The 26,432-nt window shown below is 38.3% G+C and overlaps 1 protein-coding gene across 7 annotated transcripts; it reads right to left on the bottom strand.

Moving 5' to 3' along the window:
- si:dkey-103g5.4 lies at window positions 1-26,432 on the bottom strand. 7 transcript variants are annotated; one of them, XM_047820229.1, is made up of 32 exons: window positions 26,185-26,432; window positions 25,785-26,008; window positions 25,346-25,507; window positions 24,283-24,468; window positions 23,356-23,473; window positions 23,159-23,272; window positions 22,890-23,055; window positions 22,639-22,801; window positions 22,357-22,545; window positions 22,052-22,226; window positions 20,354-20,493; window positions 19,375-19,682; window positions 16,928-17,085; window positions 14,314-14,541; window positions 13,854-14,189; window positions 13,128-13,502; window positions 11,386-11,556; window positions 9,793-9,950; window positions 9,572-9,712; window positions 9,339-9,486; window positions 9,105-9,238; window positions 5,347-5,472; window positions 4,964-5,153; window positions 4,801-4,875; window positions 4,513-4,665; window positions 4,381-4,437; window positions 2,871-2,987; window positions 2,599-2,750; window positions 2,355-2,441; window positions 1,138-1,251; window positions 885-1,037; window positions 1-736 (listed from the first exon to the last, which is right to left on the bottom strand). In XM_047820229.1, the coding sequence occupies exons 1-32, from the start codon at window positions 26,306-26,308 to the stop codon at window positions 584-586; spliced, it is 5,295 nt and encodes a 1,764-aa protein (XP_047676185.1). In that variant the 5' UTR covers window positions 26,309-26,432; the 3' UTR covers window positions 1-583. The 7 variants fall into 7 exon arrangements, with proteins under 7 accessions (XP_047676185.1, XP_047676182.1, XP_047676184.1 ...); XM_047820226.1 differs by having other exon boundaries at window positions 2-736; window positions 1,138-1,284; window positions 2,602-2,750; XM_047820228.1 differs by having other exon boundaries at window positions 2-736; window positions 1,138-1,284; window positions 4,513-4,638.

The raw sequence follows: 26,432 nt of genomic DNA, 5'->3' as shown, positions 1-26,432 counted from the left end.
TGTCCATAGCTTTCTCACACACTCCATCTATATCTGAAGCATACTTTCATCTGTCACACGTTCCCCGAATCTGTCTTTCTGTTATTAACATTGGTGAAAATAAAGAGAAGAGCTATAAATAAAGAGAAGCATAGAGAGATATACAGTATATATTTTTCCAGTAATAACCTCATGTCAAAGTGGATCTTGGTTTATGAAATATTGAAAGAATTCCTCACTTTTTTCAATGAAGAACATTTACTGATATTTAGTTTAATAACACAGTGCTCAATACAGGACCTTACCTTTTAGTATATATATATATATATATATATTATAATGTGCACTGATTCACATTACATTCACATCCTAATTAATTGTTTGTTAGCATTTAAATTATTCCACTTTGTGTAAAGTTTTTAACATGTATTCCTTGTGCTTCTTTTTTGAAGTTGCCCAAATCTCCTCAGTCCAAAACACAGCCATCATCTAGGCTGCCATCTGTCTCCCATGGAGCGTCCTACAATAGTTTGGATGTGATAGTTGGTTCTGTCACATTCACTGAAAGGTAGCAGTGCTCGTATTTCAAGCCTGATTCATCACTTTACTCTGGTGCAGTGTCCTGGCCTTCTGCTCCATGTTTAATTGGCAGTTCCCCATCGTTTGGGCTGACCTCCAGGTTCTTATCTCTCAGCAGGCATTCAACTTTCCTGAACACTGAACTTTCTTTGTGCTTCTCTAGCAGCCTGGCCACCTCCTGTCAAAAATATGCGCAATATTAATCATTCTGTAAATTCAGATCCTGCAACCTTGTGACACTTCACCTAACAGGTGACTCTCCCCACATCCAGCATAGTGCCTTACATCCAGACAAACGAAGCAGGGGTTACAATTAATTGGCTTACATTCAGGTTTCCAGACACTGTTCCTGGGTCTCGAGCCAGCACTCTGTTGAGAACGAGGCTATTAAGGGCTGAGTCAGTGCTTTGCTTTGTTCCTTCAGCTGCATCAAGCTCCAATCTGGCATTGAACAACTCACTTAGACACACTTGAAGGACCTGGAGCATTAAAAAAAAAGCAGCAGGAGAAGCGCAGTCAACACCCAGAAATGCTATGAAACGTAATGGTCCGTGTGTATGGGCTTGGCTTGTACAGTACCTTAAAGAAAGCCCTTTGGAAATCAGCAGTTGTGTCAACGTTGAGTTGGCCGATAGATATGTGAGCAGCACAGTGCAGAAGCAGCAGAGAGAAACCTCCGACAGACTGCAGCCTCTGCTGGCGCACGTACAGAGTGTTATCCATCTCCTACAGACACAGTCAATGCTTTGGAAACCATTCAGACGTTCATTTTTTATAATCTATTGACACACGTCAACACAGTGAGAAGTGGCTGCGGTGCTGCGGCTTCAGCATCAGCATGTCTGCGTTCTTATTGATTACAAAATAAATGCGAGGTTGCTTGAGCAGTGCAATTACATTTACATTAACAATAAATCTTACCTTCTCTGCCTCATATTTTGCTTTCCTTTAATGAAGACAAGGCAGAGTTGAGACCATAAAAAGAATGTCATTTTTCACACCTTTTATTAAACTAAATGAAGTAAAATATAGTTATATTAAGTATATTTTTAGCCCATAGTGTATTTTCAGCTTAACACTTCTCACATTCCCCTATATCTGACTATACATCAGCACTTTTCTAGTGATTTGTACTTACAAAAATAAGTTAATCTGAATCTAATTCAATTCAATATATATAAATGTAATTGTATTATATTTGATACAAAAATATTTTTATAAATTTATATTTGACTTATATTTAAATGTATTTGTATCTATCCCTAATGAGCAAGCCTGAGGTGATTGTGGCAAGGAAAAACTGCCTGGGATGTTATTAGCAAGAAAACTTGAGAGGAACCAGACTCAAAAGAGAACCCATCCTCATGTGGGTGACACCTGAGAGTTTGATTATAAATCATTATAAACACTCTCGCCTCCATGTCGGAGCCTTCAGATGTTTAACAATGTGGATACAGCATATATAGAATGTTACAAAAGTTATTCATTGGAACTTCATAGATAATATTATGGCACTTAAAAGTTGGCGCTACTGATAAGAATATTGAAGGATCGGATCCTAGAACCGTCAAGCCTGCCCAGATTGTGCTGTATAATGCTAAAAATTCCAAATGCATCAAAGCACCTAAAGTAAAATAAATTATATTATGTTAATTGAAACTTAAAGCAGCAGTTTGTTTTTTTTTGTTGTTGTTGTATTTTTTTTAACAAAACAGGCAGTTTTCCTCTGGTGTCATCCTTCATTTTCAAGACAGTTGTTTAATATTACCACATGAATACTTTACTTCTATAAATACCTGGTAATAAAAGGAATTGCGGAAAGCATTGCAGTGGTAGTTATTTGTAGGAAGACTTGAGGCAAGGTGTAATTTCACCGCTGGTGCCTGGAAAGTACAAAATCAAGCATAACTAATCAGAGTAAATTTCCAATACAGCAACCATTTCATTATGTCATTGTTCAGTGGGTGTAAAATATTAGCCACAATAAATCAAAATGAAGGAGTGTGTGTGTAAAAGAGACAATAATAGAGAGAGTCAAACCACTCGGTGTTTGTGTAATAGTTGGAGAAGAAGCTGGCCGTGCTGATATATGAGAAACTCCCGGGGATTAAGAGTGTCTTCAGCAACTTTGACAAGCTCTCCCTCACAATCATACTGCGCATCCAAGAAATCGATAAAGGGGCACCATGAACCTGCAGCACAAAGACACCCTTCCATTCACAATTACTAGACAAACTACAATTAACACTATATACTACAGCAAATGTTTTGTAATTCTTTAAACAAGTAGCCAAAAAGGGTTTAAGGGTGACCTGTGTGCTCGCCACTGAGAAGGCCTGCTCTTTTTGCTTGGTCACTGAGCCGCTGTTCCACAGCTTGCACAAGCCGGAAGAGTGGAGAGAGTTCCAGCAAACTCTCCCAGTCCTCACCTGAATGATTTATTAAACCACATGGCGGTAATAATAATGAATAATCTTTTGTCAAGTCCAGTGCTTTATGATCATTCAGGACCAAGAACAACACAGAACTGCATGTGACTATAAAGATCTAAATAAGATTACACAGAAATGCATGAAAATACAAACAGAAATGCATGAAACTACACAGAAAAAAATACTGTACATTTACACAGATCTATAAGAGACTACATGGATGTATATAAAACAACACGGTTCTTGTATTGAATAAAGTGCAAAAAGTTACAATATAATAGTACATGTTGTAAACATGAAAATAGCATACTAGCAATTTAAGAATGCAATTTACAAAAAAAATACTAAAGGATAGGAATGGTGTTCAGTTGAGTATCAGTGTATGTGTTTGTTTGCATGTATGGATGTGTGTGGGTTAGTGTATGTTTAGTCTCTGGGTATTCAACTCTGGGTGAGTTTAAATTCCAGGTCCACCAAGCTGCCTTAATAAAATGAGATAAAAATGCGAGTTGCTCTGAATAGGAAGTCTGCCAAATGCCAGAAATGTAACTTTTAAATGTATTGAAGAGTCTGATTGCTTGGGGGAAAAAACTGTTACACAGTCTGGCCGTGAGGATCAGAATGCTTCAGGAGGGTGAAGAGTTAGTTTGAGTGGTGTGTGGGGTCATCCACAATGCTGGTGGCTTTCTGGATACAGTGTGGTGCGTAAATTTAGAGCGATGCCAATGAATATCTCTGTTGCAGATCTTTTTTTTTTTTTTTTCCTTTTTTTTTGCAATCCGAGAAAAAGCAATGATGATGCTGGGCTTTCTTGGATATGGTGCCGGTGTTCAGGGACCAGGTGAGCTTCTCTGCTAGTGCTCTTGACGATCTCCACAGAGGAGCAACCGTTGTTCATTGGACAGAAGTCACTCCATGCTCTCCTGAAGTGTTGTCTGCAGCATGTATTTATGCAGCCTAATTGCTGATGAGACCCACCAAGACTTTATCATCTATGAACTTGAGGATCTGATTCAAGCTGTGCATTGCTTTACAGATGTGAATCAGTAAACAGCAGTGGGCTGAGCACACAGCCTTGGAGGTTCAGTGTGGGTTTGTTGTAGATGGTGTTTCAGACTAAATGGGTTCTCACAGTCAGGAAGTCCAGGATCCAGCTGCAGCTGGAGGTGTTTAGGCCCAGCATGTTCAGCTTTCCAATTAAGGGCTGAGGAATGACTGTGTTGAATGCTAAACTGAAGTTACTCTTTATCGAACTCTTGAAACGTCTTGAGACTTAATTACTATCTGAATATCCTAATGCTTCAAATATGCAAGAATACTTTTAGTTTCAGGTTATGAAATGTTTCCATGCTTATCTTTCTTTTCAAAGCTTTCCTACAAAATGTCTTACCTGACAGTTTGGGGACTATCATGTGCACAGGAAGTGTCTCCTTGAGATTTTGGGCATCTGATTGGGCACAAAGATGAGATGGTTAGTTTAAGTGCTGTCACTAGCAATGTGACAGTGAAAATCTTGCCTTACCCTGGATTTGAGCAGGGCTTACATCCTGTTCTGTGTGTGTAGGTGATGTTCTGGACAATACAGGCTTTAAGCCATTCAGCTCGCCCACAGATGAAGCCTTTACATGAAACTGCTGCAAAGCAGAAACTGCTGCAAAGCAAAACCTACTGGCATCTGTGCTTACAAAATCAAATTAATATCACAATAGGCAGACAGAATACAACAGCATACTGAGCAAACATGAGCAAAATACAAAAAAATGCTGTTCTGACCAGGAAGAATAACTCAATCATACATTTTAATTAATACCTTTAGCTACAGGGACTGACACAGTCCATGCTCTTGAGCTTGTGTCCCTGTCAAAAGCCTGCTTCATTGGCAGGTCTGCAAATAAAACAGTAAAAACTACTAAAGAAAGCAGAACACACTCATTTCCATTTCTATGTCAACAAAATGAATGAGTGTGTTGTACCTGAGCTCTGATGGCCCTGGGTGCCGATGAAGAGACTGGAAAGTTTGCCATCCTCAAGCAGCTGAATGAGGTGCTTCAGCTGAGGGAGAATTTTGTGCTGAGTCAGCACCATCGCTTTCAGAGGGTTTTTTCTGCTTCGGGCCTGAACCATACCATAATCCCTATATGAGAATGATCCTGATAAAATGGCCTATTGAGAGGGAGAAAAACATGCTTAAAGAATTTTTGTGTTTAATACTACTAGTGCAGTTCCTAAAGGTACCTCCAGCTCATCCATATAATATGCTGATGTGTGAAATCCTCTTAAAGTGCATTCAGCCTGGACCCAGCTCAATAAAAGACCAGTGTGCCATGTTTAACGTCCTGGCCTAAGTGTGTGTTACCTCAGCAGTATCAGCACGGAGCTGGCTGAGCTCACAGGCCCAGTGCACTGAAGATAGAGCAACATCGAGCTCGGCATGTCTCTGCTTTAATTGCTCCCACAGCTCCTTTTGCCTTGTCTTTTCATCCTATAGTAGGAAAACATAATTGCAGTAAGTATGCAAATGGATTTGTAAAACCTTTGCTCACTGCACTGACACGCTTTACGATTAATTAGCAATGTTGAGAGGGCTGGGATAAACTTTTAAATAAACTTGCTACGATGTAGAACTAGTTTCATAGACGCAACGCACATACACTAGACACAATGAGATGAAAGTTACTCTCATTTTCCTTTTTGCTTAGAAATCATATAGGGACTATTTATGATTATTGCTTTTAAGGTAACATAATGTAATTCAAGGTAAGGTACGGTAAGCATAGCCGCTGCTTAGAAAGCAAGATGGACATTTAAACATAGCACTCTGAAAGGAATTTAAATTTAAAGAATAAGTAAACAGATTAAAATGTATATATTGCAAATAGTGAAAATCATTAGAGACATAATGCACATTGTGTAAAGTGACAAAGTGACTGTAGTGCCTATAGCAGCTTTGTTCTTGTTTAACCTAACAGGAGAGTTAAAATGAGAGTTAAAGATAAATAACAGACAATTAAAATAATTTCCTTTAAAACTAGTGTTGTATTCCCCTTTGCTTTGACACTTATCGTACTCCGTCCATGACCTCATACAGTATAGGTAGTCTAAAATGGTCTCTATGACATCACATTGGTCCCCTTATCTCCATATTGTCAGTTCAGCGACATCTGAGAAGTAAGTATTTGTACATTTGACTATTTCACCAAAGTTCATAGTGTTTTGTACTCACACGTAGCAGTTGGGGGTGCTGGGAAACAGTGTAATTAATTTAATTCATGAATTCATGACTGCGTAATTTTGTGAGTTATTGAACTTTCCCAACATCAGTGTAGAAAGGTGAACTGTTTGTTCCACCAGTCCCTTAGAGATGGATGATAGACAAGGATCAATGCTCAAATTGCTTGTGACTGGAACATCTTTGGCTAGCATTTACAAGCACCATGCAACATGATGCTGATTGCATCATAAGCTTACAGGCTATGTGATCATCAAACTCAGCTGCTGATTCTTCTACAAAGAAATCCATGAGCTTGCGACAGAAACAGGAAGCACCGTAGGCTCATCGAAAACGGGAAGAGATTGACGGAAGAGGCGTCATCATCAGGCACGAGACAAATAGGTGATCTGTTAGTGTACTGCAGCGAAATGAACAATACAATTCAGAGGAGCTTAGTATAGCTGTCTCACATACAGACAGACAGACCCTGGTGTACTCTCAGTAGCTGCTTCTGTTTCTCTAAACATGAATAATGAGCCAACCCTGGAGGAGAGTTCTGACAACCCGCCATCTGACTGTTTTGAAGATCAGAAGAGTAGCTCAGCAGAAGTAAATGTTCTGAAAGCTGATTTTAAGGCTGTGTTACTGAAACTGAAGCTGGGATCTCCCACAGATGATTGAATGCCTAACCCAGTTCTTGGAATAGTTGCTCAAGCTAGTGAGTAAGAATCCCACAAAGAATTGACTTTATTAAGCTCTTACGCACCCTTTAAAGGCAGGGTCTCCGATTTTTGAAAGCCAATGTCGACATTTGAAATCACCAAAACAAACACACCCCTAGCCCAAATGAGTCCCACCCCTGTATTTATAGCTCAGCCCACACATACATATAATGGAAAGAAATGTGTCTTTATCATAGGTGAAGGGAAAAACAATACGATTGCAGATAAACAAACAAGCAAAAATGACACACAAGCATAATCATGCAAAGGACGGCATATATTAGTTCTGTGAAACAAAGCAAAACCAACGTTACACACCTATTGAGAAGGAAAAAAAGCGCCTCTGCGTCTTAAGTAAAGTTGAATTTCCCGAGTCAATAACTCCTGAGCTAAACGCTGTTACTAGCAAAACGTGGTTGTAGCTGCCTCTCTACATTACTACGATGGAATAGAGGTGTTATTTGTGTAGTAACAGCGTTTAGCTCAGGAGTTATTGACTCGGGAAACTCCAATCTGTGAATATGCGGCCAACTTCCCGCTCCTTCAGTTCTCTCCAGCGCTGGAAAGCTGATCCTATATTAACACGTCCTACTTCTTACCTTATCGTAAGTCTTTCTTCGCTTTCTTTCTTTTTTTTATCCTCCATGTCAATATTAAAACCGCTTTCTGCTAATGTCACACATGCGCACTGAACACTCTCTCCACCGCATATTGACAGTCCCCGCCCCTTTCTGCTCATTGGCTACACGTTTGTTTTGATTTTTGTTTATTATTCGGCCCGAATCAGTTTTCTGAAGCATTTCTCAAAAATCGGATACCCTACCTTTTAAGTACAGTACACTGGCTGCAGAGGCAGATGGTAGAAGGACTAAGGTTGTATGCACAGACATTAATGGTCTCACTAGTTATACAGACTGATAAAACCATGTGTGTTGATCTGTGCAGCATGCAGCCAAATATCAGTGAGCTGAGACAGTTAGTGTTTGATGCTATGTGAGATGCACTGCTGAATTTATATTAATGCTCATTGTAATTAGTGTTATTGTTTCCAGAGTAAAAGTTCATTCATAAGAAGTCCATTGTATATGTCAAAAGAACATAACATTTTATGGCAAGTGTTAATTATAGAACAAAACATCTGATCATTCCTATGTGTTTTGTGAGTCCAGCCTATCAGTGCTAAGTTGTCTCCAACAGGAGAGTCTTCAGGACAAATAAAATTTATGCTTTCTGGGTTCTTTGTAATAAGCCAAGCTGCAATTTTTAGTCTTATATCATCAAGAGGAAAAAAAACTTTGGTGAGGGAACAACGATTTATAATCTAAGAGATAACAGGAACTAACTTGTCTTGGAGGTGTTCCTTTAAACATAACTATTATAGGTATTTATTTCCAATAAAAAAAATCTTTTACACTCTTACACTACCATAGAATAAATAATTTTTACAGAAAATGGATGGTTGTATGCTTTGTGTAGGCACTGAATCCAAGTGGAAAGTCAATTGTTATAATATAATGATGTGGAACACTAGGCATTAATTCCTTCTCTTGTACTGCGAACAATGTTTTTATATTTTTTTTATCTAAAAGTACTTCTTTTGGTATTAACCTAAAGTTTCACCCAGCAAAGTGTTGTCTGTGCCGTGTGGGCAGATCGGTGCAGAATGTCTCTGAATGTATCAAGATAAACAGTGACCCCAGAGAAACACTAGGAGCTAAGTGCACATATAATATATGGGGGTTTTTTTGTTGTTGTTGTTGTTTGTTTTTTACTTAAATCATATTTTATAAAGGATATCAATTAAGAAAGTTGAGAGTGGTGAAATGCTTGGATTATTGATTAGAAAACAGTGTCTGTGTTGGGAATCTTCATCAGTCACTCCAGGATTTCACAGTTTTTGTAAAATTGCTACCACAGGATTCTTCTTTTAAACTAAGCCCAGCGAAGACACATATGTAGCTACTTTCCATTATATCTGAGCTCAAGTTAAACATACATGAACCCTAGAGGCCGAATGCAAATCATACAACGGATCTTGGCCCAAAATTTTGTGAAATCTACGGTCATATCAATAAATGTCTAGCTCCTATGAACACTGCAGAGTTTGCTTGATTTTGTAAAATTGCTAAATCGATTTATTGTAAAAGGTATAAGCAAAAGAGATTTAGCACTGAAACTGACCGGTTGCTCATCACCCAGATTTGTGGACCGATCTTGCTCGCACTGCTGCCTTGCCATTAACACACTGACTCTGTTCAACACTGCAGTCAGTTCAGTGTGCCATTGACGCTGCTGCTTCCACTCTTCTTCATCACCTTTGCAAACACACACACAAAGACACCTAATCTGTGGGATTCATTCTCTGCTGTCAACCCATCAGTACCACAGGTTCTCGATAAAGCGTATACATGTCACCTCCAGTAAGAGTCAGCAGGATGTGTCCGGGCAGCAGGAGAGAGAGCTCTGACTTCACAGCATTTCTTCTCTGAGCCTCTTTATTGACTGCATCCTGAAGCTCTGCTGCTGCCTCCTTTATTTGCTTCTCTGTGTCTGTCCAGACAAACTAACACACACACATACCAAGATTAAGGACTTTCCGCTCACATTTAGCACCATCTCTTATCTGTCAAGCTTGCTGTGAGCCTCACATTATCTGACTCCTCCTGTAAGCATGTATAAAGGAAGTCTCGCTGAGCTCTGTCTAAATTTGCCACTAGTTCCTCCTCCTTTACTCGCTGCTGTCTCCAGAACTGGGCTCTCATGCTGCACTCCTTCTGTAAGGCCTCTGCCTGCACCAAACACATACATGCTCATACTTGCAGCAATCACAGTTTTAGAAACATTTATATATTTAACTAAATTTACTCACCAGCACACTGTCTGGGGTCTCTCTTATGCTCAGGAACTGGGACACAGTCACTGGGACTACAGTCTTCTTCCACACGTCTAGCCGAGCTCCGACCACCGGAGCTACAACTCCCGTTACAGGGTCTACAGTCTGTGCCCCAAAGCGGATAGGAACCAGCCCTGGACACATTTGTGTTAATGATCACTCTCAGGTCACAGGTCAGATCACTCTCTATAGACCAAAGTAAAACATGCCACTCTGATATTAGCTATGCTTCCTGGCTGCAAGATTACAAGATTGCATGAAGCCAGTTGACCTCATATTCCTCAAAATGCTGCTCATGGAAAACACTACATGCCCACTTCTGCATGCATGAGCTCAGAACTGGTTTTCTAAAAAGAAAACCAGTTGGGTATGTGTGGGTATGGGTGTGTTGGGTCTAAATTGTGTTCTTACACATGTTTATACAGGTGTTCAGACAATTAGAAAGGATAATTGGTCTTTGCAGCTCCCATTTTTTTTCCATATCTTACTTAATTAGTGATCCTACTCTGCTAGGTAAGAATTGAACAGGCTTTGCTTGCTAGGTAACTTGCATGCCTAAATGATATTGCTCTAACAAACCCTTGTAGCTCACCTAAACATTTATGGGGTTTTTACACCTTGTCACTTCATGTGTTTTCTCTGATCCGATAGCTATCTGATTTGTTAAAACTGATCCATTTTACATTAGGCCACATAAATGCGTCTTGGCGAATCGGATATCAATCCGATCTTTTTAGTCCTGCCCAAAATGCAAATATATTTTACTCATTTCCGGGGTAATTGAAATGGAACACGCTTTGGTGAATGCAGTTGCTACAAAAAACAGCATTTACTGTTTGCTGCATTTTCACTGACGGCAGCATTGGAGCCAGCATTGGTGGGAAAACATTTGTTTCTGGTGCGATGCACGACTCGTGTGTCACCTGCGAGTGATGTACTTCCGTTTGGGAGGAGTACCGTGCTGACGCATGTGGATTGAACAACCACATTTACTGTATTTACACCTGTCTAGTTTCATCTGAATTGCGTCCCAGACCACCTCCTGAAGTGGTTTGAAAGATCGGATTTATATCCGTCTCGAAACCGTTTTGGAGCGCATTTAGACCTGGTCTTACACCTTTAGCTATCCGATCACAGAAAACGCATGAAAGTGACCAGGTGTAAAAAAAAAACCCTAATATCAAGAAGCTACCTACAATAGGTTCTTTCTGAAAGGTTGCATGTATTGGACATATTTAGCTAGCTAACTTTGTTCAGCTAAAAATGGGTTTATGGAATCTGGCACTGCAGCTCCAAGGCATCTGTGATGTAAAAGTAACATCTTAAATGTCATGTACTGTAATCTTAAAAATTCCCACAAAAAAGACATTGCAATCATCAACAGACTTCTAGAAGTATGTATACTGCATGGCAACCCATTGCAGGCTAGCACTCCCTGTCTTTTCTAGTAATAATCTATAACAATAAGTCAATAACATTTTAATTAATGCCAGTATGATTACTAATAAAAAATTCCTAATAGATTCTTCAGTTGGAAATAGTTCTTCAAATGGGAAAACTATGTCTGACCCTTGCCATCTGCATCTTCCATGGTTCCAGCAAGTGGCACCATACACCCTGACATCCAATCCAGCTGTTCTCCGAGAACAGGGACGGACAAGCCAGAACCCCCAGGATCCGGATATTCCAAGCCTGGCAGAGCAGGCAGGGATAGTTCACTGCCAGGAAGATTGATCTCACCTAGAAGAATTTGAAGAAGATAGATAGATAGATAGATAGATAGATAGATAGATAGATAGATAGATAGATAGATAGATAGATAGATAGATAGATAGATAGATAGATAGATAGATAGATAGATAGATAGATAGATAGATAGGTGCAGTGAATAATCCTGATTATAGAGAACAGAACAGAATTGCTAATGTATTTTGGGTATTTGTCATTAAAGCCTGTCATTGTTAGTGTGGTCTAGTGTTGTTGTAATTTTTTACTTTAGAGCTTTTCTGCATAACTTTTATATATATATTTTTAAATAAAATCAGTAACCTTAGTTATTAGCAATATTTCACTGGCAATGCTGATTGTGCTTTCTAAGAAGATTGTGCTTTTTAAGAAGATAGATAGATAGATAGATAGATAGATAGATAGATAGATAGATAGATAGATAGGTGCAGTGAATAATCCTGATTATAGAGAACAGAACAGAACAGGGGGGGGGATACAGTAGAAGCCTTTATTATCTCCACATATACATTACAGAATTCTTTCCTCCACATACCCCAACTGAGGAGGTTGGGGTCAGAGTGCAGGGGCAGCTATGATACAGCACCTTTGGAGCAGGGAGGGTTGAGGGCCTTGCTCAAGGGCCCAACAATGGCAGCCTGGCTGTGCTGGGCCTTGAACCAAGATCCTCTGATCAACAACCACTCAGAGCCTTAACCAGTTGAGCCACCACTATCCCCACATACTGTACAGTATCTAGTTACATCGGCACATGGGGTGGAATACACACAATTTACCACACTACCCTATAAATCATTCTACAAAGCACGATATTACGTGGTGTGTATTTATGTGATGTGACATATTTACAGTTATATGTTGAATTTCGGGACAAAAAATAATGTGCATCAACAAAATCATTTAAAATGTAACTAAGTGACATAAAATGTTACCTCCTGGTTTTAAAAAAAAAAATTCTATCAGTCAAAAAGCAACCAGTATGGTCATGCTAGTTAGAAAGCACAATCAGCATTCCCAGTGAAATATTGCTAATAACCAAGGTTACTGATTTTATTTCAAATATTGTTATGCAGAAAAGCTCTAAAGCAAAAAATTTCAACCACACTAGATCACACTAACAATGACATGCTTTAATGACAAATACACAAAATACATTAGCGATGCCAAGCATGCTGGTATAAGTGTTTATGGGTTTTGTGAAATAACAAAAAAACACAGCACATGGCTAAGAGCCTCTAACCAGCTCAGGTTGGTTAACTCCCTGATAAACTATAGAGTACATGAAGATTGGCTAGCTAGATTTTGTCATAATGTACTGTCCAAATAATGTTTCCTAATGCCAGAATAAACACATTTATTGATTATTTTTACAGGTCTCGATAATAGCAAAATACATATATACAAGTATATATATATATAAGTTTGATATGATCAAGCTAAACAATAACTCTGTCTTTCAGTATATTCATAGTAGGTTATTTAGCTTTGCTACTGTAAGTTTATACCTTACTTAATGCGCATAAAAAAGCATATTCATATCTAAGCAAACAAGTGCACTCACTCACCTAGACTGCCTCCGTCTTCAGCCACCCACCAGGCCCACTCCTGCTGAGCCTCCAGACAACTAAGCAGCTGAAGCATGCAGTGCTGACTGTTCCTCCAAGCTTGCTCCAAATCTGCGGCAGCTGCCTTCACCCTGCTAATCTCATTTTGGATCTCTTGACCCCGAGATTTCCACTCTTCACAGGAGGCCCGTATCAGCTCCACTACCCGCACCCGTGCAAAAAGAACTTGGCTGTCCAGTAGAGACTGAAAACCCCCTGCATGTGGTACAACTTTCCCTCCTCGAATGCTGCCTCCACCAGTGCGTGCCAGCCTGCCACTCAAGGGCTCAATGAAGGATTCACCCAGCATGAGACCTCCTACTGGAAGCACAGCACCTGAAAAACAGTTTTAAATGCCAGGTAGTCCTTCAACCTCATATTAACAGACCTACAAATGTTTGTTGAACAGCACAATTCAAAATAAGTCTTTGTTTATTTGAAGGTTTACCAGGAGATGAGAGAGATTTTGAATATCAGAGATATGGTTTTATAATTAATTTTCAGTTGCTTTCATTTGGGGAATAACTTATAGTCTGCGGACAGTCTGGGGACCACCATTGGTTCATTAAGCATTGCAAAAAAAAAAAAAAGTATGTTATTATATTTTATTAAATCTGAAAGCTTCTAGTAAATGTTAAAAACGGTATATTTTAATATGGAGAAGAAATTAGCTACACAAGTACTGACCTGTATGTGAGTCCATACTAACACCTGTGATGAGCACCACATTGCCTGTGCGAGGATCCAGCATCGGACAACCAATTTGAATGGGCTGCTGGAGTCGAGTCACAGGGCACACATGAACTCCACCTACTGGGTACACCATCCCTGTATGGGGGTGAATGGTGACTGCCAGGATCGGGACAAGTACACCAGTTTCATAGTCATACATGGGTCCCCCAAATACAAGCTTATGGCCTGTTTGGAGGCTTCTCAACTTGGATGGTCCTAGCAGCTCTGAGTGGTGAGATAAAGGGTAGGGAATGAACGGAATCACAGGTGTCTCCCATTTTCCAACCTCACCTAAGACCAAGGATCAGATGTTAGAGTCACATGCAGATGCTGAATAGTGCAGTACTATAAACTGGCATTATCATGGCTTAATAGAATGAAAGAATGATGCATTAAAGCATGATCCTCATCTCACCCATACAAGCATCAGCTGTGTAGACAAGGGCGGAGCTGGAAGGGTCAAATCCTACATTCCCCGCCATGGGGATCACCCGGCCAGTATGAGGATGCAGGATGAAGTCAGAGGGCACAAACATGCTGTGGCCACTAGCAAGAAGCATGTAGGCATTCGAGATTGGATGGATGAGGCCTGTGCATGGATCCACATGCACAGTATCACATGCCCGGATAGACCCATCAGGCGCTGTATTGGTGTAAAGATTATTCATTCCAGAAAACTGTGACAAATGACTGTATGAGCAGTACTGAGTTCTACTTTGCTCTACTACTTTCAATAACCACTAGGTGGGGTAGTTCCTTTACCAGACACTCCACACAAATAGTATGTAAAACTGCATTCTGAAAACCATAATTAAATCCATCAGCCAATCAGACTGCTCTCCAGAATGCAGTTTTACATACGATTTGTATTAGCCAATAGTCACAAATTACATTAGCCTATCAGTTTATCAGTTTTTCAGCCTATCTACAATGATCAGACATAAGTTTAAAACCACCTGCCTAATATTGTGTAGGTTCTTCTTTTGCTACCAAAACAGCTCGACCCATCGAGGTATGGACTCCTCAACACCATATCTTAACATCAACATCCATTGGGCCTCAATGGATTGGACTCTGTTCACTTGCTGTCTAATATATCCATCCCCATGAAAGGTGCCATTGTAACAAGATAATCAATTTTATTCACTTCATCTGTCAGTGGTTTCAATATTATGGCTGATCAGTGTTTATATTCTTTATATTTCATCCTCTTATTTTGGAACCAGGCATAACTATGAACAATATTGATATATATGATATATGTGATATAACAATATTTTGCATTAATAAATTAAAAAGGTTGTCATAAAAAATTGATTTGTAGATACTGATTAACATACAGTAAGTGCACATAAAGAACAATGCAGAATTTAATACAAAAATTGCTATTCTCAAGCTTGCTGCATCTTGACATCATTTGGGATAATCAGTGATTGGCTAGAAAATTAATCTATGTTTTAGGTAAAAAAAAATATATATATATATATATATATATATATATATATATATATATATATATATATATATATATATATATATATAGGAACAGATTTTTCAAATCTGTGTCAATAACAATGCAACAATTGAATCATGGACACAGTTTGAAAGATGACACGTTTTTTTTAATTGGATGATGCAAAATGTTTGACAGCCTCCACACACTACAGTCTCACAGCTATAGATGTATACGGAGCCTCTAGAAAGTTTTCAGGCCCTGAAAAAATAATTTCTCTATTTTATGTATTACAACATTGAAGCATAGCAGAATTAGATTGAACTGAAGACAAATAATTTTCAAAATTAAATGAAATAAAATATTTTGATTTCCTCAGAATTATTTGCGATATAAAAAACGTATAAGCTTAATCAAATTTCTTGTAATTATTTTAATTCGTTTAAAAGTATTTATGCCATTGTTGTCCTTTAATAAATATTATTCAACACATTAAATAAATATTTGACTCGTCTACTATGTGTCTTTTTTTAGCTCGGCACATTCTGATTGTGTCATGTTCTTCCATTTCTTTAAGCACATTTTCTCCAAATCATAAACTGAATGGAGAATGTTGGTAAACAGCAAATTTCAGGTCATGCCACAGATTTTAAATTGAGTTTTGACTCAGCCAGTCGAGCACACAAACCATTATTTTCAAGCCATTCCTTTGTAGTTTTTGCCCTGTGATTTGGCTCATTGTCCTGTAGGAGCATGTATTTTCAGCCTAAATGCAAATGGCTGGCTGACTGGAACAGGTCCTGCTGAATAGTTTGCTTTGTCAGTTTTGCATGTGATAGTAACAAGCTTTCCAGATACTTCTGCTATTAAACAGCCCTATAGCATGACTTTACTACATCACATGATTGGTGTTACCTGGATGTTGGACTGAATATGGTTTGCATGGAAGATTATTCTTTGTTTGGCTCAACTTTAGTCTTATTAGACCTCAAAAGTACTTAAGTGAACTTCTAAAAATGGCCACTTGGTTCTTCTGATGGCCAAACTTGCAAAGATCTGCACAGGTTTTCCTGTATCAACCATTGCACTCTGTAACTTCTGCTCTGTTGTGACATTTAGTCCCATCTATTACTCAGTTTGTTCTGATCCTATTGTCTGCCTTGTTTTTTATCCACTTTGTTATAACAGATTGGACATTGTACTTGTACAAATAATTTTTTTTTCCAAGCTAACTTTCTTTCCAAGCTTCTTCATGATGACCCCAAGACTGATCTAATCTGATCTACTCTTTCAGCTGTAAAACCTCCTAAAGTCAATGATATTTATTGTGCATGCATGCAATTAAAATTCAGGTGGATTTAAAATAGACAGAGATATACAGTACATTAAGCTGTCTATAACAATGTCATGGAATAAAACTGATCACAGAAGTGTCCAGAGTGCATATCCAAAAAGTATATAGTAAAAGAAATAACTCTTTCTGGTCAATAAATTTGCAGGAGAATTTCCAGTAGTTTTCTATGTAGGGCAAGGACCTTGGACATATCACATGTTTTGGAAAAGTGCAATAACTCACCAATAATGTCATCCCTAGCGAGGATTGAGCCAGAACTGGGGCACAGAAGACGTGCTCCAGTCGCCTGTTTGAGCACGACCCAGCAACCCTGCCTCTCCGCCTCCACTGAGACCAGCTCTGCCATCTTGTCAGCCAGCACAGTTACTCTGTCCATAACACTACAAACCACAACTTATTTAAATCACAATGGCAGGAGATGAGGAGATGTAGTTTCATGAACATTAGTATGTATGATAATAATAATTACAACAACAACAACAACAACAACAATAATAATAATAATAATAATAATAATAATAATAATAATAATAATAATAATAATAGTTTTCTATAAAAACATGTCAATTTTCATTACCACTGAATATAGGTGAGAAATACCTATTTTTAAAAAGCATCATTTTTATTCTTTATGTTTATTATAAAGCACTTATAATAGGTGAACGGTTTATTTATGGTCATATGTTATTGGTGTAATAGCTTTAAGTCATAGAATTGTCAAATAAAATATTTCAATTGTATGTTTTTGATTTGTGTATGGTTTGAAATCTAAAATGTTTTGGACAAATGAACCACTCAGAGACAAAGATTGAAAAAGTTTGTGTAAGTGAAAGTTCTTCAGGAAATCTGTCTATAATCATGCCATTTCTGAAGTATCATGCTTATTTTTTTCTTCTTTCAACATCATACATTTGTTTGTATCGGTGCTTGCCTATGTATAAATTTAATCTATGCTTATGTACAAATCTTGAAACGAATCCTGGCTTGTCTCATCTAATGTTTCCTCATCTCTTTTCCATTAGTCATACCAAAATGATCCCAGTGGATCAATATCAAGGTTGTTATGGAATGAAAAATCCATCAGACTCATCAATAAAGGGAGTAAAGGTGCTCCAATACTCCTATTTTAGTTCCTGTTTTGCAACCAGTCTGTTTTCTATTTAAATATTGAAGGAAAAGATATTTTTAGTTTCATTCGGGACACACAGGGTTGGTTATTCAGACCTTTGGCAGCCTCTGAGAAGAGATTGTACTCGTGTCTGTTGAGCACTTCACAAGTTCAAAGTTCCTGCTTTCTGAAATGCACATAAAGCATTTTGCTCCTTGTCAAGTTTTTTTAAATTCAGTTTCCGGGATATTTCTTACTGCTTAAGAGTTTGATCTTTACTCGACTGTCTCTACAAACTCTAACTGAAAGATAGATAGTGTGTTATTTAATAGTGATATATTCAGACCATATAACTTACATTACATTTAGCTAAATGAAATGTAAGGAAAATTTAAGGAATGGTACTAAGGACTGAACTGTAGTAGGAAGCGCTGTGTCACTGGAGTTTAGAAAAGTGGAATAATCAGTTATGACTGATCCTGGATGCTGTTGAATGATACTGGTGATTCTGTTCTGGCACCTACTGTAGGTGGTGGAATAAACTTCCTCTAAATGTCTGAACAGTTGAATCATTGTCTTTTATGTCTAAAGATCTATCTCTTAATAATAAAAAAAAATCTTAAAGATAGTGATCCAGTATCAATGTCTTCGAAAGTCACTTTGGAAAATAGACTGTAATAGGCAAATGCTGTAAATGTAAATTTAGTTAATTAAGGTATTATAATTAAAGGATGGAGAAGAGGTCCGCCATAACCTCTAAATATAAATATGATTCAAAAGAAATTTCTAAAAACTTTCATTATAAAATAAAAGGTCCACTTGAACCTGTAAATCTCTTTGTTAAAAAAAAAAACTTCTTTGAGAGCTTTTGCAGAAGCTTTTTTGTTTGTTTGTTTGTTTGTTTTTTTTTACATCAAACTATTTTGTCCTTTAATTCACCAACACCTAATTTTCATTTCAATTGTCTCCAGATTCTAGTCTTTCCAGATTGGTTAGTCTGCTCACTGATATCTTTTATTACTAAGTGCATGTGTCAACTTCCATTTCTCTTGCTGTTTTGTCCTCATTTTACAAATTCAGGATTGATCATGTTTAAATGATGTGATCATCATTAAGTTTGTATCCGAATAAATACGTATAAATAAATCTGATTGAAAATTTTCAAAGTACTGTTTATATGGAGCCTAGACATTGCAACCTGATTCAAAAATGTATTTAAATGTGCATTACATATATGCAAGCAACAAAGACCGTCTGTCATCATTTATACAGCTCTTTTTTACTATTTACGAAATTATTTCAAATCGACCACCACTTTCTGTGTGATCCAATTTGGATCCAGTTGGATCGACTGAGGTGTGTATGTGAAGGCTTTTCAGTCAGATTACTAACATATTACAGTATTTGGTGGCACGTAACATACTGATTGACGTCATATCTACCTCAGACAAATACCCTGAGGTATTTGTCTAAGGTTTGGCATTTGTACAGCATAGACAAATTAAAAATTAAAAAATGAAGCCTGATGAGGCCAGTATATGGATGTGCATTGGAAACATACCATTGCTGGACATGTTTGTTCCAGAGAAAGGCCTTGTTGTCTGAAACCAGCATCAGCAACCGAAAGCATTCCCTGAGCATTGGTGAGAAAGCCTTGTGCATGGCATGCTGAGACCGTGACTCATTCTGCAGTATCTGAATCTGGCTTTCCAGTAGGTGGGAAATCTGGGTGCCCAGACATTTCCTGCGGACAATCTCTTGCTCCACTTGCCGCTCTAAACACTCCAGCTTGCCCCCTAGCACCATAGTCCCTCGGTCAGTCTGGAGCCCAGGTATCTTTTCCAGCACTCCTTGATAAAGCTGCTTCACCTATGGGCATACAAAGAACAATATATGGACATGTGGAGATTTTTTTTATTAATGGCGCTTATAAATAAGGTGTCAAATTGACTGGCTCATTGAGGAGGGGTGTGCTATGACTTTTATAAGCAATCAGAATTCCCGGTACGGAAGCTCAAATGGGCTTTTTTTCCCATAGACTTCCATTATAAATTTTGGAGGTTTATACTGTAACTCAGCAAGTTTTCGAGTGATTTACACCAAACTCGACCAGCTCCTTTAGGACCTTACTCCGGACAAAGTTTTATTTCAGTAGCAACTTTTGTCCAAAAGTATTGGCACCCCCACCGGGTCACGTGTAGCCCCGCCCCCAAAATAAGCTAAATCAAAAAGTTAGTACAACATGGACATGTCATATATCAAAACACTCAGCAGGATGAGGGGAACTTGCCACGTGCAAGCACCATTCACATTTTCTTCAGGAAATGTACATTCTAGTTATTATTATTACTCATCTTACTGGGGAGTTTTTTGGTGGTTATACTGCTCCACTCAAAAGCATAGTGATCCAGTCAACATTAAAAAAGAGAAAATGTTTACTGTGGTCTAATTGTGGTATCTGCAACCTCACTGCAACCTCATTTAATATGTTTTAATAAACTATTTTCAGAGGAAGTTTGGAACAAACACAGGAAATGTACCTCTTCTCTGAGCTGCCCAAGCTGGCTGGTAACAGACACGCTGTGTTTAAGCAAGATTTCATAAAAGGTGCTGGAACTGAAAGCCTCCAGGTTCACCTGCTCCTCATAGTCCCAGAACTCGTCTAATGTTTTAGGTACAGCTATGAGCAATAATAGAACAGTGAGTAAGTCTCTTTAGCTGAAGTTGCTAACAGCTGTTTACATCAGTATATAATTAACCCATCTATGGTGTATTATTGCAAGGAACACAATAAAATGTATAATACAAAAGTCAATCAAAGACCCAGATTGGGAAACACTGTTATGGAATCATAGTTGCTTTAAAGCAGCAAGACTGCTCAATTAAAACAAGTAGAGATCAGATGTATTCTACTCTTTCATGGCTCATTTTAAACCAAAGAATAACAGTTACATTAAATATTAATCCATATCATAATATATACTGTAATACATTGACAATGAAAATGCCTATTTCTCTGTTTAATCAAATAGTGTACTGTAATTCTGTGCACAATCATAAGAACAGAAAGACAAATAAAGGTCATATAATGACTCCCCACCCAAAAACTAATTTTATTAAGAAAACTGTCCTGTATAGAGCTATTGTCATCTGGAATAACATTCCCATTGAAGTTCGTCAGCTTCGTAATAAGCTGTCATTTAAAAGTAGTCTATGGTGTTATGTGTTGATGTAGGTTTTTATATGTCTTGATTAAGGTAATTATAAATCATATTGTATTTATGTCTAGTCCTGTTATGAATTAAAACCAGATTTTATGTATGTATGCGTATGTGTATATATATATACACATACACATATATATATATGTGTGTGTGTGTGTGTGTGTGTGTGTGTGTGTGTGTGTGTGTGTATTTATCAATTGTGATGAATGAAATGTTGTTATTTTTTTGAGTGGACCCCAGGAAGACTAGCTGATTGCGTAGACTTTCAGCTAATGGGATCCATATAAATAAACAAATAAACAAAATAAATAGTTCCATTATTAATGGCTTATTAATAATCTTAGTAACTATTAATAACTGGTTAAATGGAGAAGCTGACAATATCATGCAGATGTTTATGTGCATGTCAGGGATAACATGCTAAAAACAAGGGAAAGTTTCAAGTTTGTCGACGCAGATGGATATTTACAGTTATTTGATTCTCTTCTGGTAGGACTTGTATTAATGACTTGTTTTACTTACATATGCTTAATTAGTAAATATGAACAAACAAACCTATCTGAACATTGCCAAGTGAACCGATGTAGTAAACGCAGCTGTTGCTGTAAAGACGGTCCTTATTTTCAGACCGCTAAAATAAAACACCTGATTATGTGCATTTATAAGAATAAAAATAGACCTAAAATGTTTGAGGTGGAGCTTTGAATGCAAGAACCAACCAAAAGTGAATAAAAGAGTAAATATTGCATGCTCTTGTTGATTGTAAACGAAAAAAGTGGCAACAGGAACAGTCTACATAAATGATTGCCAATTCTGTAACTTCTTACATCATACAGCAAACTGAATTTTGTTTTGTAAGCGCACATGAAACGTAATAGTTGAAATATGTGCCAGTTTTCAGTGTAGATTGTTATGCAATATGGCAGCATGAATAACCATGCTATCCAAAACAGTTTGGAAATGTAGTACTAGAGAATTGTTTGTTTACAGCAAACTCTTCTTTTAAAGAGATACCTCTCAAAATTGGATCCTCATTCATCCCAACCAGGAGGTTCCGGTGTGCCTTTTTCAGTGCTATGACCCTGGAACCTTTTGATGAATAGTCATCCATGTTGTACTTCAGCTGTAAATCCCGGTACCTGGCCTGAACAGGCAGCTTTTCTGGCCAGCCATGTTCCCTTAACAAGATCTGTGTATTTGAAAAGGAAGTCAGCAGTTCTTAACCATTAATATATATATTGGTATAGTAACCATAATATTGGTATAGTATTAGTTCTTTTTGATATTTTTATAGCATTTTTATATAGCACAAGACTGACCAGTACTACAAGACACAAGCAAAGAACGACTGTAGCTCCAGCCAAGAGACCTCCAATCACCCACCAATCCGGTCGCAGCAGGAGCTGCCGTTGGAGGTTTATACCCATTCGTATCATATGATGTGGATCAGTAGGAAAGAATGGTCCAAGGTCATAGCAATCTCCTCCAGCAGGCAAAACCTTTACATACTGGAGAAGGACCTAATTGTTGGCATCTTATGGATAGTATGGTCAAGGTCATATTTTGGTTGCAAATCAAGGTAGGTTAAAAATAGGCAATACCAGATGCTTATGTTGATTGCTGCTCAGTTTAAGGACGTACACACCAGGCTCGCTGAAGCTAACAGAAAAGAGGGTGTTTGCAGATCGTGCCATCGCTAGCTCTTGTTCCAACACTCTAAAGACTCCCCAGTCGTAAGCAGCATTTGTGTTGAATAAGTTCTCACTTTCAAAAACAAGGAAAACCTTTGAAAAAGTTCAAGTAAGTATATGAGCAACTGTCTAAATGGGTCAGACAAGATTTTGTTACTCACAGGTCATACTGTGGATAATGGTGCCTGGTCACAGTGAATAAAAGAATATCTTCCAGATGCAAGCAAGCTATCGGGTTCATCACTTGAGTGGCTTCTCTATTCCTGGCTCCTTTTGAAGCAGAACCCATGGACCAATATAATTCCATATCCGTGTAGGTATGGTTTCCTGGTAAATTAATTGATTTTGAAACCACTTGTCATGGTTACTCATTCTAATTATACCAGGTTAATAAATGTAAAAACTACCTTTTATCTAAGTACCACCTTACCCATGCTGTTGCTGTTCATGATCTCAACAAAACTGTCACTCACTTCACTACCTTCCAAGATCAACATCCGGACTTCTGTTGGAATAGTGCGGAGGAACCCATAGAAGCCACTTTCTGTTGCACGACAAACAGTGAAAAGTGTAACATGGCTGGTTGTAAATTCTTTCAACATCCTGGCCTTGACTATAGTTACTCACCCCTCGTCTGTATTGTGTACACAGGCCTGGAGAAGCCGTGATGCTGCTCACACCGCAGCCTTCCTCTGGACTCCCAATGTTTGAGGACAGATAAAAGCGCGCTTCCTGATGCACTCACCTGCATCCGTCAGAGATACAAAGATCAAAGTGAAACTCTACTCTTGTTTGCGTTAACAAGATAAACGGGGCCCATGGTATACATACTGTACCATACCATACACTGTCAAAGATACAGTCTGAGTATGTACTGTGGATAATACCCTCGAATGTCGATAATAGATAGATCTAACTTAACTGATAATGAGCCATGAACACATTTTGACTTTGGTTTTGGATTTCATAGATTTCATAGATCAGCTCTGAAGCTTGCAAGCTAAACACAGACCATGTTTGTTTGCAAGACGGTGCAAAAAAGTACAATGAATAAGACTTCTAGTTTTTTGGGGGTTTTTTTTTACATTCTGGGACCAGAGCCAACTAGAACCAAATGAGTTTCATAGGCAGGTACCAAACAATGCGTGCAAGATTAAAACTAGTCATGTGCACATCTCTGGTTGAGAATTCTGAACTTAAGATAATGTTTATAGATAGAGTCAGAATTGATAGCACTATGCAGACAGTGCTGGTTTTTTTTCCTTTTTGTCCAGTTTTTTTTTCCAGAAAGTATAGCATTCATTTTATTTGCTTTTAATATCCAATATAGGCTACTTACACTTCTGGTTCAAACCTAGTGAGATACATACTCGGATATTGATGCATTAAACAGGTACAAATATAGATATTGACAATATGCTACACTCATTTTGTGATGGCAAGGCTAAAGTTCATATGAGATAGATATACAATGTACAAGATCCAGTGTAATCATGAATTTAAGCGATCTAGTATTGAAATGTAGGATCGTTGGGTTGGACCAGTAGCTTCTACCTGTCTATTTGCCTCAGTGTAAAGCAGTGTAAGGACAGCAGAACTGCACACCAGCTGCAACACAGGTCTCATCCTATCTCCACACCGTCCTGAGCACTCATTTCTTCCCGAGTCAGTCAGACTTTTGCAGACACACAGACTCAGGGAAGCATCATAGCCTTCATACAGTTGTGGAGATGCACACACCTGTGGAAGTGGAACGTGCAGGATTTGACAGAATGACTCCGGGGGTTGCCATTCAACTACGCACTTCACATGATTGTTACAGCTTACAACTGAATGCAGGTTATGCAAACGTTCCGAGTGGATATGTAAAAAGAGATTCATGGAAAAGTGTGTTTTGTTTCCTTCATGGTTTGTTGACCCTTGGGTTCAGAACAGAAGTTCGGAATTGATAAAAAAAAAAAAAAATCAATAAGTACAAATTTTCAGTCATTTTTAGCATTTTGAATTTAACATCTGGCAACAAAAATCTTACTAAAGTTAGTTTTTTTCCCCATACTTAGATGTAAGTAATTCTTATAGATTTTTTTTTTTACAGAAGTCATTGCTTGCTGTTGCTAGTAAAAATGTTCATGTTGTATTACAGCATCGAAACAAACACTTGGTTATTACAACCATCTTGAGAGATTTTACAGCTAGGCAAACCAATATTCTTATCCACTCTTTAGTTGCATACAGTACAGCTATGCATTGAACAGTAATTCATTCCAGATCTGCTGCAGTATAAGATTTAGCATGTCCCAAGTTTTTACAGTATTGTCACAAGCTCATGCAATATAATCAGCAAAATAAATGAATATCAGTATAACAAACGAGCACTAGAAAATGAGTTCATCTGCCTGGTTGAACAAAACATTAATTTGAGAGCTCATTAGCATATGTTATGGTTATGACATTCCAGAAGCACAGAGTATCTGAATTCTAAAATAGACAGTGGTTTGAGCAATGCTGTAATCTCCAGTGTAGTAGATCATAAGCTTTGAGCTGTTAATAATGTATGCTAATGTCCACAGATGTATGCATGTATTTTACAAGACATTAAGTGGCTTCTTGTACCAACCTCATGAGTACAAATGTGTTTCCACTGCCTGTGATCCAGACACTTGCCATACTGATCCCGTGTTTGTCCATCTTTGCAGATTTCATATATCTTTAGCTCACAGACATCTCCTCTTTGTGTAGCACGGTACCCCAAGGTACACTGACACTGCCCATCGCTGGCCTGAATGAATGAAACATAAATCATATGTTGAAAACTTTTTTTCTTTTGTAAATGCTTGAGTAACAGTAATTTGTGTATTATTGGTTTTCTTGTGATGGAATCTGAGGAGAGTGAAGGTTTAATATTGAGGGCGAGACAGACAGAATGTGTAACCTAACCGCCCTCAGGCTGAAACATGAGCGGCTCTTCCAGCTGAAAACTACAGATTGCATCACTGGATACTGCTGAAATGTTTCAGATATACTGTACTGAAAAATAAACAGGTATATGTGATCACCTGGAAGACTTGACCCTCTGCTAGGCATACACATTTATCCTGGCCAGGTAGAGGCTGTTGTGCTCTGGATCCACAGGGCAGACAGGAAGCCAGGCCCTCTGTGGGACCATAGTGATGTGGAGGGCATCTGATACAGCCGCTGATGTCCCTAGCCCAAAAACTTGGTGCAAACATTCCTCTGGGACATGGCACTGCAAATTCACTGCCTTCTGGACAGTAGTGACCTTTTTGGCAAAGCACAAAAACATGTACCATTTTCATTCCTTTAGGGCAGTAGTTGTATCCTTCACAGAAGTTCAAAATGACAATGCGAAGCAAACGATAGGGTACAATATACTTTTGGTCTCAAAAGGTATTCCTATATTCCCATGCCTCATGGCAAAAACACTATGCACCTTACCTGGCTGACAAGGGAGCTGGCGCTGACGGATTTGTGTTGCATTTAACCCAAAAGTAATCCTTAGTAGGCTACAGAACCACCAGAGAAGGACCAGCCAGTAACAGTCCCTAGCTTCGTGCATCATCTCGCAATGTTGAGTACCATAGTCTGAGACAGTTCTCAGGGAAATAGGAAGCACTTTCTCTCCCAGGCTGAATGATTCATGAGGAGTTAGGTGACACACATGTCAGTGGGCAAAGAATGAGGCT

The sequence above is a fragment of the Tachysurus fulvidraco genome, chromosome 11 (genome assembly GCF_022655615.1).
Source record: "Tachysurus fulvidraco isolate hzauxx_2018 chromosome 11, HZAU_PFXX_2.0, whole genome shotgun sequence".
In the NCBI taxonomy this organism is placed as follows: domain Eukaryota; kingdom Metazoa; phylum Chordata; class Actinopteri; order Siluriformes; family Bagridae; genus Tachysurus; species Tachysurus fulvidraco.
The sequence above is the reverse complement of the archived record's forward strand: the minus strand, read 5'-3'. Positions and strand labels throughout refer to the sequence as shown.